The sequence below is a fragment of the Archocentrus centrarchus genome, chromosome 24 (assembly GCF_007364275.1).
Source record: "Archocentrus centrarchus isolate MPI-CPG fArcCen1 chromosome 24, fArcCen1, whole genome shotgun sequence".
Lineage (NCBI taxonomy): Eukaryota > Metazoa > Chordata > Actinopteri > Cichliformes > Cichlidae > Archocentrus > Archocentrus centrarchus.
This window is the reverse complement of record NC_044369.1, coordinates 21,470,305-21,486,206: the sequence shown is the minus strand read 5'-3', so window position 1 is coordinate 21,486,206 and position 15,902 is coordinate 21,470,305. Positions and strand designations below refer to the sequence as shown.

General features: G+C 40.4%; 1 protein-coding gene across 1 annotated transcript in view; it reads right to left on the bottom strand.

Moving 5' to 3' along the window:
• LOC115774319 (MAM domain-containing glycosylphosphatidylinositol anchor protein 2) overlaps nucleotides 1-15,902 on the bottom strand; it is a 195,920-nt gene that overhangs the window by 14,687 nt on the left and 165,331 nt on the right. Inside the window, exons 12-14 of the mRNA XM_030721530.1 lie at nucleotides 13,586-13,763; nucleotides 4,032-4,052; nucleotides 1,775-1,930 (exon numbers count right to left, since the gene is read on the bottom strand). Coding sequence (XP_030577390.1) covers nucleotides 1,775-1,930; nucleotides 4,032-4,052; nucleotides 13,586-13,763 — 355 coding nt within the window. The remainder of the gene's footprint in view (nucleotides 1-1,774; nucleotides 1,931-4,031; nucleotides 4,053-13,585; nucleotides 13,764-15,902) is intronic.

Genomic DNA, 15,902 nt, shown 5'->3' with positions numbered 1-15,902 from the left:
TAACTTCATGTCTTTGGACTGTGGGAGGAAACCCACACAGACACAGGCAGAACATGCAAACTCCACAAGGTCCCGGCCAGATGGTGAATTCAGACCCAGGACCTTCTTGCTGTGAGGCAACAGTGCTAACCACCATGCCACCTGATTCAGATTAGTCTTTACTCTATAATATTATTAACTATGCATAGATATTTTACTATAGTGTCCATTGGAGCCTATAACATTTATCAAGTGCAGAGAAACAATGTGAGGACGAGGGTGAGACACTATCATCGCACAATGACCATGATAATGACCCCCATTTCTGTACAGCAGTTCAGTGATCAATACATTGTAAGATAATCATCTATGATATATCACCATGTGCGTGTAACTGAAGATGAAAAATATACCCCAAAAGAGAGACACCTCCCCCAGTAAGTATGTATTTATTATTTGTCAGTTCATCTACTTGGATGTTGATACTTTCTGCACTGGCCACAATTTTCTTCCTGTGACTTTTTTCTTTTTAGATCAGCAACTTAGATCACCTCTGTTCATGTTACTCTTTTTGATATGGAGGAGTGATGACATAATCAGTTTGGTAATCATACTGGTGGAGAAATAGGTTTAGAGCGGCTGCATGTTGTGTTTTAATAAAAATATTGATATTTGTTGTTAGTGCATTGATATTTTATTGCAAAAAGAAGCCAATACAATGTACCGCCTTATTGATATTTGGTCTGACCTCTAGGGAGGGCTAACACACAGGCAGAAGTAAAAATGCAGCGCAGGCTACTAAACACCACACTGTTAAAAGTATAAAACTGCTGTATTTTAAGAAAGCATATAGACATACTGTTTTACTGCTTCTGTATTTTGTATTATTTGCTACCATGTAGCATGCAGATATGCCCCCCTGGTGACATGGGTGGATAAAACATTGTGTGGCCACAAGATCATTAACTTGGGCCAGAAGTTAGTTAATGTGCAGGAATTAGATAATTAAGCCATGACCTCGTGTTAATAAGCCATAGGAGGTGAGTAGGGGTGGGGGCTTTATAAATGCACTGTTTCATTAATTTCTTATAATTATGACCTTTTCCCTGTTTTTCAGGAGCTAACAAAGACTCCAATAGGCTTAGTGACGTGTTCAGCATTTCCAACCAGCCACCATTAGTATAACAACTGGCGATAAGGAGTTTTCCCACTCCCAACATACCATTTCCAGCAAATGCAATCATAGAAGAGCTTTTTGAGAAAAAAAGAATACATAATCATCTAACTGGGATCATTTCGGTTTGAAACTAGACAAAACTGGCAATCTGAAGGACTCAGTGACCTAAGGGACTATGTAATCAGATGAAGGACACCTCTGCTTACATCCCCTGAATGAACAAACAGATGGGGGATAAAACGTGCTATTATATGATCAGGGAACGCAACCACACATACATTTTTGCTCCAGTTCTTAAATATGAATAATGGTTTGACCTTGCTTTTCAACTTCAATTGACTGGACCGTCCAACTAAAGACAGCTTCACTGTCACTTAATCACTGCCTTGTTTTGTCAAAGACAGAAATGACAGAAAGTATGTGATGTGGGCCAACTCAAACTGCCAGTTCCTATTAACACACACCTTGAATAGTTCTTTAGAGGTTAATTATTTATCAATTTTCTCTCAATGGCAGGCCATTAAATTAGCAAAGTAAAGACAATGAGAATCATCCCATGAGCAATGATTGGCCAGTCGCTCCTTGGAGATGTCAAGGTTGGAAGTTTGAGCTACTTACCTTGCTTGGAGCCACTGCGATCACCACTAGGGCCAGTGTTGGGCGTATACTTGGTGTCGCGTGTGGCTGCACTGTGTCGTGTCCAGTCAAAATCATCATTCTTATCCTGGGTAAACATGCAGATGGGCTCCTCCTCAAAGCTGCAGTGGAACTCTCCTGGTGAATGACAGAGCAGCACCGGGCTCTTACACTCACATCATTGCAGAAGAGTGAGAAGTTATAGACTAGTATGTCTTGAGTAGCGTGACACCTACTGTATATTCATGAGATTTCCTGCAGCGTTTGTGTATGTGTGTGTGTCCCGGGGGTACATAGAACAACCCAAGTCCTAATTACATCATGCAATCTGGTGAAAAGAATTTCTATATTAAGATATGACCTCTCAGTGACTGTAAGGGAGGTGCCACTGAATGTGTTTTTTCCTGACTATGACGTGCGGTTCTCTTCACTACTTAAACCGAGTCTATGAAGACAGAGTGCAGCACTGAAGAAACACCCAAAGGCGGTTTGTGTGTATGACTATCAGACAGCCCACTACCAAAGCATGATGGATGACATTCAATAAACACAGCCACAGCACAGTAAATAATTTCAAACTTAATACAAATCTCCTGTTAAAACATAATTTTAAAGGTTTAGCACAGATGCAATTGAAAACTTTTATCTGAACCGGGGGAGCCTCTTGTGATTTTGAGCAATTCTCTCTCTTTTTTTTTTAAACAGGTTTAAAAAAAATAAGGTGATTGTTCTCTGATGTTTCATATCCTCTAACCAGTAAGACTGCAATTATTTCTTTAAAACTGACACCTCCTTTTCTATCACCTACCATCTTCTCTGTAGAGGGAGTGCAGAGTCCCCCCCGCTGAGTCCCCACCCCAACAACAAGTTTAAAACAAGTGGAGTGTGCAGAGAGGAATGAAAGTGGGTGGAATGAGGTTTTGATTGGTTACATGAAAGGGAATGTCTGAGTGAATTCACTAATGAACATTCAGAAATCCTCATGCACAGTTTAATGAAGGGGTAGTGGCTGGATCAACACTATCAAAAAAATAAACAATGCAAAACACCTGAACCAGAGGAGTTGGCTGCACTAAGCGGTGTCCTCAAAGAGATGGTAAAAAGCAGCATTTAGATTCAGGATGCAGGCATGTGCTCTGATAAATATTCATTGATTTATTAAAACGTAGCTGGGAGCATTTTGGAGTGGTGACCTTGAGAGAAGTGGGATCTGCAGCTTTTACTCAGGTAATGGAGGTAGCACAGACAGAGGTATAGTGTGGGTGGATGGACCAAGGGATGGAAGAGGGCAGCGATGCTGTGAGGCAGAGAGAGGGAGAGAATGAGATCGGGCAAGAGAGGACGAGGTGGTGGAGAGGGAAAAGTGCAGCAAGGGGCTGGGTTTGAGGCACTCTTGACTCTTCTCCTCATGGGCATGCAGATTTAAATGGAGGTCTAGCTCCTGGTGCTAGACACAAACGCCCCTATCCGCAGTGAGCTAAACTAAATGTTTTCGCCTTGTGCGCCTCAGAGAGATAGGAGGATTTGGAGAATAGGCAGAGGAAGGAGGGAGGAAGAGGAGGCATGCAGGTAAGATAGTTTCCTTCAGGGATTTGGATAATGATGTTGGTGATTAGGATGTTTGTTATTATGTTGGCAATGTTTCTGCGAACACCCACCAAAATATATATCTATATAAATAAATAAACCATAAACCACGATACACAGCAGCGCACTGCAGCACAGCAAGCAATGATTAAGTCTGGATTCTCAAGGCATGAATAATGTGAATTTGTGAAGTTTCAACAATGAAGTGCGTCATAAATGAAACTAAACATTAAAGAATATAAACAGCTATGGCACAAATGCATGCATAATTAATGGTCACAGAGCACAGAAGGTGCAAATGAACTCATTCTCACACACGCACACACACACACACACACACACACACACACACACACACACACACACACACTCACACACACAGAGATACCCAAAAGGACATCCAGCATCTCATGCAAATGCAGTGTCCAAAACACACTATATCAAATAGCCTGATGCAAGCTTACACTTTTCTAAAGGCAAGTCTCGCTTAATCATCGTTCATTTAGTCCTAGTTTAGAGTAGTTAAAACCATCTTCCAGTTCAATAGATTAGACAGCTACTTGGAGTATCCCCACTGTGTTCACAGCCGGTGTTATGTCAGAAGGAGCACACTGTCTGATGAGACATGCTAAGTAAGGTGCACATTACTTACTCAGGTGAGGGTTGATGGGAGCTGTGGAAGAGAAAGGCCAAGGATAATCGTTAGTACAGAAAACCTTAGCAGTCCGTCACTACATGAAACACTTATTAACAGGAAATGCACACAGAGGCACACGCTGACGTAAAGGAGCTCAACACTTTCACTGTGTGAGCTCTATCATACAGCAAGTAGCAGAGCATTACACAGATTAGAAATATTTATATATATATATATAGACGGTATTAACCTTTCTTAAGCAACAAAGAACATGTTATGGAAAGCTGTAGCTGTGTTAGTCTTTGCTGCAGTTTTGCTTCTCTCCTCTGCTGTTTGTTTTACCACTGCTTTGGAGCGAGACAAATTAAAGTGTAAAACAGAGAGCAGAGATTTACTATAACACATGTGACCCATTCGATATACAGTGCTAGCACGGTCTAATAGTTGTAGCAGGATATTTTTTTCTTTTGGCTTGTGTGACCACACAAAATGCAACGAGAGGAGCTGTTTGCTAAATAAGTATCTACGTTCGATCTCTGTAAAGCACTTTTGTGTTCTCAGTGTACAAATATAAAGGAAACAGACAGCACCAATCAACTCCCACACCCAGAACAATGATTACCGAGCAGACACAAAGAGAGATGTCTGGGATTTGAAGTGGAAAAGGTGACAACATTCATTCGCAGTCTGTTATCTAATGTAAAAGACAGAGGGATTAGGAAGACCAGCCTGACCACATTAATAAGCTTATAGCGCAAATGCTTATCATTACTGCCATTTACCGCTTTGCTGATGTTCTTGTCCAAGGTGACTTCCATTTAGAACACTAAGCCTATTTTATCCTTCCATTTAGGTGCCAATAAATCATAAAAATGAGTAATAATCACAAGTGTGTCTGCTAATCAGTTTCCTGCAACTTATTTCCTGTCTTTTCAAACCCACCATTATGAAAACTTTTAGATCAAACACTCCTGAGTTGCATCAACAGAAATACATTGAAGACTTGTTTTGCATTCTGTCCACCTAACCGCAGTTCAATGCTTCCCTCATTGATAATTTAAGAGGCTACTGCCGCAGCAAACACATAAAGGTCAAGGGTATCACACAGAGTTGCAGCGAGCCAGTTAGTCGGCACTTCACTTTTTGCAGAGTAAATACCATTTAACCTGTCAAGAAGATTCATGGGCATTTTCATGATCGATTGCTGACCGGCTGAATAGATGCGATACATCAGCTTTACTACAAAACTATGTTGCTGCGTGATTTATGAAAGCTCGCTGTTCATGGGGGGAATTGATTTTAATCCAACCAATTAAAGTGAGTAATAACAAATCATTCCTACAAAGGAAAACATGTACTGAGAGTGGCAAAGTACAGTGGCGCTGATGAAACTGGTGTTTTTAAAAGCTCAAATTAAAGAAAAAGAAGAAGAAGGGATTTCTGTTTATTGTTGCACGGCTCATGGAAATGTGTGTTTGCCTGGGGATCAAAAGAGAGCTAAACAAAGACACACGCAGTGAAGCAACCAAAATTGCCTTTCCAATGTACACCTTCACCGAAAAAGCTTTAAGAATCTTTTATGTAACCGACACTGTGAAAATACTTGCAGCCCAACACTCACTGCTTCCTGCTGAATCTACACTGGACTGCACAAAGCACTACAGACTGCAGAGGGGGAGGAAATCATCCAGGCTGTTGCAGAGAAAATGTTTTAAATGACAACTTACAGCCTCAGGCCCGCGAAACGGATGCTGAGGGTTCCGACAAAACTCTATTCTCGCAGGCCCCCTCCCGCTCGCTGGCTCTCGCCATCTCAATGCCCCATTTCCTGTTACTCTCCTCACTCCCTCCCAAATCCGTCTTTCTTCCAATACTGTGGTTATGAAAATGTATTTCGTTGTCTGCGATTTTTTTTTTTTTTACCTGCAGCTTTCCCCGACTGACTCACTATGCCTTAATCCAGAAGAGTGTGTCTGCTCAAGCAGTGCTTCTATCCTCACCGAGGGACTCAAGCTGTGCACAGAGCGGGCCCAGAGGCTACTTTACTACTGCCGTGTATGCAAACACTCTCTCCAAATCACACATGCACAAACAGATAATTTAACTTCCAATACAGATGACTGTATTGGATATGGGAAAACAAAAGCATTGAAATAAACTGAGACAGAGCTCAGCTGTTGACTCGAGTATTTGAAATGAAGAATTTTTAAGGAAATGTTACAGCCTTGTCTTTAAATGTGTCTTAACTCCTGAAAACAGGAGTAGACCTCGATTGCCCTCCTTCAAATACACTATGCTGTTAACACATAGATGTGTAAAACCCTCGGGCAAGCTGCAAAGGCTTTAAAAAATATCCCAGATTTTCTTCTTAATGCTGCAGCACCCTGCTTCCCCCCATAGCTAAAAAGCTTTAAATAATGATCGAGGATGAAATGTAATTTTGATAGTTGTCAAGATAAAAACTCCCAGTGATCACAGAGTGGAGTGAAGAGCAGATTTTTTTTTTTTTTTAAACTTCTGTTATTAGACCACATATTTGGTGCATGTCTGCCTGACTCCTGGTTTATACTTTTCCAGCTGAGAGGACAAAACAAACTGCAGCTTGATGCATGAATGCCTTCTATCCAAATTGCCTAATTTTGATTGAAACACAAAGTGAGCTCATTGACCGCCAAAGGACATTGGTCCGGAGAGGCTGTTCCGGATACAAGCACTGACTTCATCTTGGCAGGATTCCCTGTCCACTGGCCTGCAGCTATATTACAAAGCAGCAGACAATTCCAAGGCTGCAGCCAAATCTCCTCATAGACAACAGTGGCATGCCTTTTTTTTTTTTTTTTTAACTGACCTTATATAATCCACACACTCCCACAATCACATCAATCATATTTAGGGGGTATGGGTGCATGCCATGATGTTCTGAGAAGGCCCTGTGATGGCTCCACAGCTGCCCAATCATCAGCTGGAATAATGACAGTGTGGGTAAATGTAGTTCAGCAATCTTTCCCTTGTGTCTCCGTGACCAAAATAACAAGAGCAACATCACACCATTGCGTCTTTTTACAAAAGCCTTGCTCTGAGGATGTACTGCTCTGCACAAGTCCTGCAGTAACACACGTGGACACACCCAGGCCAAGCCATGTGTAAGTCTGTTCTTTCATTAGTGAACATAAAACGCACTGATACAAATGTTCATGGACTCTAACACAGATTAGGCTGGCATTCACTTTAATGTAAAAGAAAAAAAGAAAATGATAAAATTAAATTAAAAGGCAGAACAAAAAGACAACATCACATCACATCACATCACATCACATCACATCACGTCAAGTCATGTTATATCATTTAATGTCATATTATAACTTTTTGCAGCAGCAGTTGCCATGGCTAAAATCATAAATATGCTGCTGACAACTCTTGTGCCAAAACCAAGACTGGATTTCAAGGGGATGTCAAGCAGGGGCATCCAGCTGAGCACAGGGAATCCATGAGTCGCATGAAAGTAGCTGTAATATGCTACATTAAAAAAAAATAAATAAAAAATCAGACTACTCTGGAGCAACCTTGGTAAACCTAAATTAGCATAAAGAATGGAAACACAGCAGGAGTCAGCTAGCTCTGTCTAAACCTGTCAGGAGTCAAAGAATACCAAACACCAACACTTCTAAAGCTCAATAATTAATATGTCATATCCATTCATTTTCTTCTGCTTATCCTTTCCCAGGTCACGTGGAGGCTGGAGCATATCCCAGCTGTCAGAGGGTGAGAGGCGAGGTACACCCTGGACAGGTCGCCAGTCTGTCACAGAGCTAACACAGAGAGACAGACAACCATTCACACCTTTTTAGAATCACCATTTAACCTAACCCCACTAAGTGCATGTCTCTGGAGTACCCAGAGTAAACCCATGCGACACTCAAACTCCACACAGAAAGAAAGGTCCCAGCCAAGGTGGATTCAAACCCAGGACCTGCTTGCTGTGAGGCAACAGTGTGAACAGTGTGTGCCACTGTGCTGCCCTAATATGTTATATATCATTTACATCATTATTTATATCATTTACCAAAAAAAAAAAAAAGAATGAAAAAGAAATTGAGGAGTCACTGCCACAAGGCTAGCTGTTTCATTATTTGTTCTAATCCAAGCTCACTGGCTGCTGGCTTATAGTTAACGGACAAATATGAAAGGCCTATTTATCTTGAATAAATGTATTCCTTTACATCAAAGTATGTTATAAAACAGCACTACTGAGCATATACAAAATACAGTAACAAGACAGCAACTACAATACATTTACAGCAAAATTGGTCCTCCAACAGCAAGAGCCATCCATTCTCTTCCACTTATCCTTTTCAGGGTCACGGGAGGGCTGGAGCCTATCCCAGCTGTCAGAGGGCAAGAGGAAGGGTACACCCTGGACAGGTCGCCAGCCTGTTGCAGGGCGAACACAGACCATTCACACCTATGGGCAATTTAGAGTCACCATTAATCTAACCACACTAAGTGCATGGCTTCAGACTGGGAGGAAACACATGCAAACATGGGGAGATCATGCAAAGTCCACACAGAAAGGTCCCAGAGGTGAATACGAACCCAGGACCTTCTTGCAGTGCTAACAGATGTGCCACTGTACTGCCCATAACAGCAAGATATATTAAGGAAAATAGTACCAAGCCTCAAAATCTACTGAAAGCTTTGGGTATTTCTTTTAAAAATACATTAATAATAAAATATAAGTCTTTCTCAAGCTCTGAATATCTCTGAATTCTCAGGTGAAAGCATACTTCACAGCATGACAAAGAGATAGAAGCTGAGACGGCTATAACACTGAATCATCACTGGCCAAATAGTAACACCCCACTTACAGCAAGAAACCAAATTTAATATCAGATTTAGTGAGTTTTGCCTTTAGGAGAGGTGTTGTATATGTCACTGTAAGGCGCATAAAAAATGGAATATTAAGAAACAGCAGCAGTGTTTTACTGTGACACTGTGAGGGTTGACAGGAGGCTTAAACATTAAATCCTGTCTCTTGGAGGAAACCAGAGAGAAAGACAACAAGAGGGAGAAAAAGAGAGGGGAGTGTTATGAGGAACAGCAAACAGATGCTGAGTTTGTCACTGCAGCAAAATTTAAAAGAGCATCTTCAGAGCTTGGTGACATAGCCATTCTTCATCTTGCAACTGGGGACACTGTAACTGCTTTTGTGTTTTCATGCCAAGTCACAGAAAAGCTGCTACCATCGACTTTATGTGGTACAGAATGATGCCTCCGCCTTTTGGGCAATGAGGAAAAAAACTTCCTCTAATGGAGGACTTATGTTACAATTTAACACAGGACAGAAATGTTTAAGCTAACATCTATAAAACATACAAAAACAGCTGCACCTTTCTGTCCATTTTGTTCATTTTTGCAATTTCTTTCATTTTAGGGTCATAGAGACTATACCACAACACATGAAATACACTTATCAGCCACTTCATTAGGTATACTTGTTCAGCATCTCGTTAATGCAACTATCTAATTAGCCAACTCAACGCAGCCACTCAATGGATTTATGCACATAAAGACCACCTGCTGGAATTCAAACCAAATGTCAGAGTGGGCAAGAAAGGTGATTTAAGTGGCATGGGTGTTGGTTCCAGATGGACTGCTCTGAGTACTTCAGAACCTGCTGATCTACTGGATTTTCCCTGGATAACTATCTCTAGGGTTTACAGAGAGTGATCCAAAAAGAGGAAAAATCTAGTAAGCGGCAGTTCTCTGGATAAAAATGCCTTGTTGATGTCAAAGGTCATAGGAGAGTGGCCAGACTGCTTCAAACTGATAGGAAGGCAACAGTAACTCAAATAATTACCCGTTACAACCAAGGTTTGCAGAAGAGCATCTCTGAATTTACAACACTTCAAACCTTGAAGCAGATGGGCTACAGCAGCAGAAGACCACACCAGGTGGCTACGATTCACACGGACTCACCAATATTGAAAAAAGAAGATTAGAAAACTGTTGTCTGGTCTGATGATTCTTAATTTCTGTCACGACATTTGGACGGTAGGGTCAGTTTGGTGTAAACAGCATGAAAGCATGGGTCCATCCAGCCTTGTATGAACTGTTCAGGCTGGTGGTGGTTTTGTAAAAGTGTGAGGGATGTTTTCTTGGCACACTTTGGGCCTCTTAATACCAACTGAGAATTGTTTACATGCCACAGCCTACCTGAGTATTGTTGCGGGCCACATCCACCCCTTTAGGACAACAGTGTGCCATTTCTTGGTTGCTCACAAACCTCAAATCATCTCAAACATTCTTGAACATGTCCATGAGTTCTACAGTATGTACTCAAATGACCTCCACAGTCACCAGATCCCAACCCAATAGAGCACCACTGGGATGTGGGGGAATGGGAGATTCACATTATGGCTGCACAGTCGACAAATCTGTAGCAGCTGTGTGATGCTCTCGTGCCAATATGGACCAAAATCTCTGCGGAATGTTTCTAGCACCTTGTTGAATCTGTGCCATGAAGAATTAAAGCAGTTCTGAAGGCACGCACAAATTTAGACCGGAGGAGTCAGGACTAACGTTGTACTCAATCCCTCATCCTCCTTACAGAGAAGCAACATTGCTCACCATAGATTAATTTAATTAAAGTTAATTTAAAAAAAATTGAAAATAATTAAATTGATTAATTTAGGCTTGGACTCTTTGAGAGCTCCCTAAATGGTCCAATCTTGCCTTTGACTCAGGAGAATAGCAACCAAAGTACTGAACAGATAAATATTTCTGGTCCAGTTTCTTCCATGATTATATATGTACATCATACTCCTATACCAAACATAGAAAAGGACCTAAATATAAACATAATGATTAATAATAATATGAACTTTTAGCCCCTTTTTTCAGTTTGCCATAAATTTCTAAACCGATAAAGCCTTGGTGCTTCATCTCATGCAGAGATACCCCATAGGTCTGTTTTTCCCCACTGAGAATGAAACGGAAGCGATAATGGAGATGGTCCTGGGCCGTATTTCACACATCAGTCTTAGAGCAGAGTGGATATGGTGCAGACCTACATTAGCCTGCTACAGTGACGCTATGCTGTGTGTGGGAGAACAGAGCAGCCCTAGAGTGATAATTAGTCCAGTCTCTTGCTGGGCAGGCAATTTGCACATCAGCATTGGCTCTCCTTTTTCTACAATTTTTTTTTTTTTTAACTTTGTTCCGATGTATCTCCCTTTTCTCCTCAGTCCCAACTTGGCTGCCTCCATCACTCCTCCTGTGCCACTCTCTGCCTTAATTAGCCTCAATTCTCCTCACTTCACTTTGGATTCAGTTGGATTCAACTCCACTGAATTCAATTCGACGTTGACCGGGGGACCACGCGATATCACAAACTACTACAAAAAAATAACAGTGGAGAAAGTTTATCTGCCTCTCTCATTCCTCACCTCTTTCCCAATTCTCTTTGCACCAGCCATGATGAGCTGCAGTGAAACTGAATTATTCACAACTGCAGCAGCACCACTCCGGAAGAACTCAGCAGTCAGTGATAGACAGAAAACAGTCAGTCACTTAGTTTCTGAAGATGTACATCTCAAGTACCTGTGCATCTGTTCACTGGTACTGCTGGGCCAATTGTGGATACTACTGTAGTCTTTGTATTTTTGCTAGTCTGCCATCCCAGAGGCTGGAGACTCTACCTCTATTTGGAGAAATACAATGCGTTTTGATGCATTCTCAGTGGTTGCAGTACACTAAATCTTTGTGATGTCCTTCTGGCTGCTATTTTTGGCTGCTGCACTTTTACCATAGAGGCTTTTCTGATTTAACCCCAGTTTAACCTCATTTGTTATTACTTCTTTATCTCCTTAAACCCAAGGCTATCGAATGAGATGCCCACCTGAGAAAAAAAAACAACAAAAAAAACAACCCAACTGCAAATATACTCAGTAACAGTTGCAAGACTATAAGGTCAAAATGAACAACCTTGAGCTCTATGGATGAGAATTTTGAAACACATCTTTTTTTAGTTATTATCATACCAGAGTTTGTTAAAAAAACAAAAACAAATAAATATTGACAATTTAATTTCCACAGAATCAGAATTGTAAATAGGAGAGTTAAAAAAAAAACAGCAATTAAATAAAAAATGGGTCACTGATCCAGATGTTATTGCACGTTTTAAAATTTTAAACTGCAATCCTACAAAATTTGATGCACCAGAAATAAAGCCTAAATCCATTTTAATAGTAAAAAGTGGCCATTTCAGTGAATGTGGCATTGCTTAGCAACCTTTGAAAAAAATGGTGTCAGTCGTGTTTTCATAACAATTTCGACCTGGATTCAGAATAAGGGCCTCCAGGGAGGAAGAGGTCAATATGACTAGATGCATTTATTTATTTCATTACTATTTTTTTTTTCTCACTTTATTTCTCTCCTGTAGTTCCTGCTTTTTCCTCTCTGTCCCCTCTCTTCAGGTAGCTTCATGCTTTCTCTGGAGCAACATTACAACCGCAGTGATCTGCAATTAGTGGCCCCACCAATCTGCTCTTTGCTTGTTGTTACAAACTCCCTCCACTTCCTTTGGAACCAGGCATGGTCTAGGCACACGGCGTTCCTCCCTGAGACTGGTTTTGTTGTGTGCTTCCCTCTGTTAAAAGGGAGCTTTTCATTACCAGTGCTGCCAAGTGCTTCCACAAAAGGGTAATTACTGGGGTTTTCTCTATAATATCTGAGTATTTGTAAAGCACTTTGTGGCTTGTTTTTGAAAATTGCTACACGATTATTATTATTATTATTACTTTTATTACTATAGTCCAGATTCAAAGCCTATATTAAATAAATTAAATAAAAATTTTACTCGTCTATCTGGCCTCTCATTGTGGGCAAAGGTACAGTAAGATTTTATGCTTTCATGTCAGACTAGGCAAGGGCAAGCACCTTTCAAAATATTTACAATGTGAAGTATGAGCAACATTCCTGGTGACAAATCAGATCCTCTCACAAATGCAGATGAGAAGGAATCAAAAAAACAAGAAAGTAGCATTGTTTTGGGGCGAACTGAGCGAAGGCAGCAAAATATGACTCATCTCCTACCAGCTCTGTTTGCTTTTGTTACCCAGGCTACATGCTTGAGTCATCTGAAGCTTCAATGTCATGATGATCTCTCAAGCACAGACACAACAAGTCAGCCTTTACCCCAGTACAGGGGAAACCTGACTCAAGCAATGAAGGTCACTAGGAAAAGATTAGTCAGTTGATCAGCATTCATTTGGCTCAAACTAGAAAGGAGCACAGCAAGCTGAATTCGAGCTGTCTACAGATGACTGAATGTGTTAGATGCAATTCTTATGACTTCAATCAGTTCACTTTTTACTGGTTCTTCCTCGTACATCTCATACAAAATAGATCATCATGGGATCCCTGTAATGGCTGCTGATGCCACAGTGAACTTATGATATCATCATTACTGACAAACGCATCTTAACACGGCAGCACAAACTTGAGCAGGAGTTTAGGTCTCTTGTCTCCTAAAACTGGTTTTTACAGCAGCAAAGGTACGCGACACTTACCACTGTAGGTGACGATACGGATGGCCGAGTCCCCTTCTCCAAAACGTGTGATGGGCGTGAGGCGCACCTCATAAGATTCAGGCTTTATCAGCTCAGTCAGGTTATGCGTCATGAGCTCTCCTTTGTTGATTGTTCCATCCACGGGGATCTCCTGCTCCCACCAGCGCTGCAGCCCCATCTGTATTGGAAGAAGAATCACAAGATGTTTTCTAGTTCTGTCTTTAGACATAACTGGTTTTCAAAAAGCAAGGAATTGCTGCTGAAATGGGGGAGCAGTTTCCAGTGGATTGGCGTGCTCTCCTTCACGCTCTGTTCTGTTTTACACCCTTTCTTGCTCCACATCTGTGCAATCAGCATCACTAACTTACTATATACAGTATATTCGACAGATTCCCTTTTCTTTGGTAACTCTTTTTGTTACATCCCACAGTCAAGCATTTGGACCAGCCTCAAGTTTCTCTTGCTTGTATTTTCCTTGTTTGCAGTTTCATTGTTAAAAGTTGCCTTCCTCATGTATCCCATGCATGAATGCTAGCCTGTAAACAAAGATCATTTGGGCTCTCTTTTCTGTGAACTGTCAAAAGGTTTCACAGTTTTCAGACAGCTCGGATCAATATTTTTATACCAATAACAGATCACAGCTTCTCCCACATGATCCACACTGATGAACAATTATAAACCAAACCCGTTTTCTAACCTGCTTTGCTATTATCTAACCTTGGACATAATTTGTAATGATTTTTTAAAATAAAAAAAATTGTATGTATTTTGGTCTGATTTCATGAATGATGAGAATGTACAAATGTGGACAAAATTGTTTCTACTCTTCTGTTAAAGAAAGAAAAACCCACAATGGTTGTTGAAATAACTTGAAACTGATAAAAATAATAATAAATTAAATATTTCTGAAAATTAGCTGAAGAAAATCAGACATTGCTTTTCAATTGTGGTTCAACAGAATTATGTAATTAATTTTCAGTATTTTTTATTTAAATTTATTATCAGTTATTTATTTTATTTATTGTCAGTTTCAGGTTATTTCAGTGACCACTGTGAGTTAACTGACGAGTACCAACAATTTTATCCACGTCTGTATTTGTCAGGAAACATCTCCTGTACCTTTGCTGTCTTTACAGCAGATTAAGGACAGCACGTACCATGCAAAGGAAAAAAAAATCCTCTAATGTTCCTTCAAGTATTACTATAAAAAGTATGTATTCCTTTAACTTGACTGTATAATGTTCCATTTCATCTGCCAATTAATACCCCCTATAGGCATATGTATGATTCACTAACATAAAAGCTGCACAACAAAAACAAATTTCCTTTGTAAGCTGATGACAGCTAGATGCTCATTAACCACATTTACTTTCAAAGCTTCTCCCAGGGTCTAAACTCACAGACTGCTATTAGGAAGCAGCAGACACAGAAGAAATATCCCGATTCATTTTTCTCCCATTATTCTAGGTTATACAGGCATTTTGTGAGTACAGTTGTGCGCTGACTGTCTGCCTGATTCCTAAGAATTTCTATCATGATGTTCTACAATTTATTGTTGCCATCCCTTTAAAAAGCGACCTTGAATTGGCACAATTTTGCTATCTTCTCTTTCAATAATGTAAACAAGCAAATATTTGGCCGACTTAGTTCAGGTATCAAACAAACATTAATTTCTTTTATGCTTTTAGATACGAAACAACGCAAAGCAACAAAATGCTGTTGCATTTGCTGGGGTTGCAAGTGAAGGAGGGCATGTTTTATCCTTGATTATCAGATTAAGGGGGGAAAGCTGCACAAAGACAAGTAATAGTGTCTCCATCACAAGTAGTGACCATCCCATACAGAAAGAAGGGGTGCAGTATTAGCAGAGAGAGAAAGAGATCGAGTGAATGAAGGTGTGACCGCATTGAGTCAGCGTGCATGTATAGGAACAATACCAATTAGGTAATTATTTAGAGGCTGGATGATCTGCAATTATGGTGCGCAAGTTTTCATCACCATTAGTTTGCAGGTAAATAGAGTGCTTTGTCTCTTTGCCGTAATTGCAGATAGCGCTCTTGTCCTTACCTGTCCTTTGAAAATTTTAGCTTTCCCCTTAAATACAAAAGACAGGACAGTTAATTGCCATAAATTACACAGTGTCAGCCTGTATGTTTTGGCGTGTGTGTGTGTGTGTGTTTCTATCCTCTAAAATAAGTGATAACATGTTGAGGATATTTGCTATTGTGAAAGGAAACTTTCTATTCAAATGGTGAACATTAGGTATGTCTGTTTTTACCTACTAACACATATATTTGGATTTTAGTCTATATTTGCT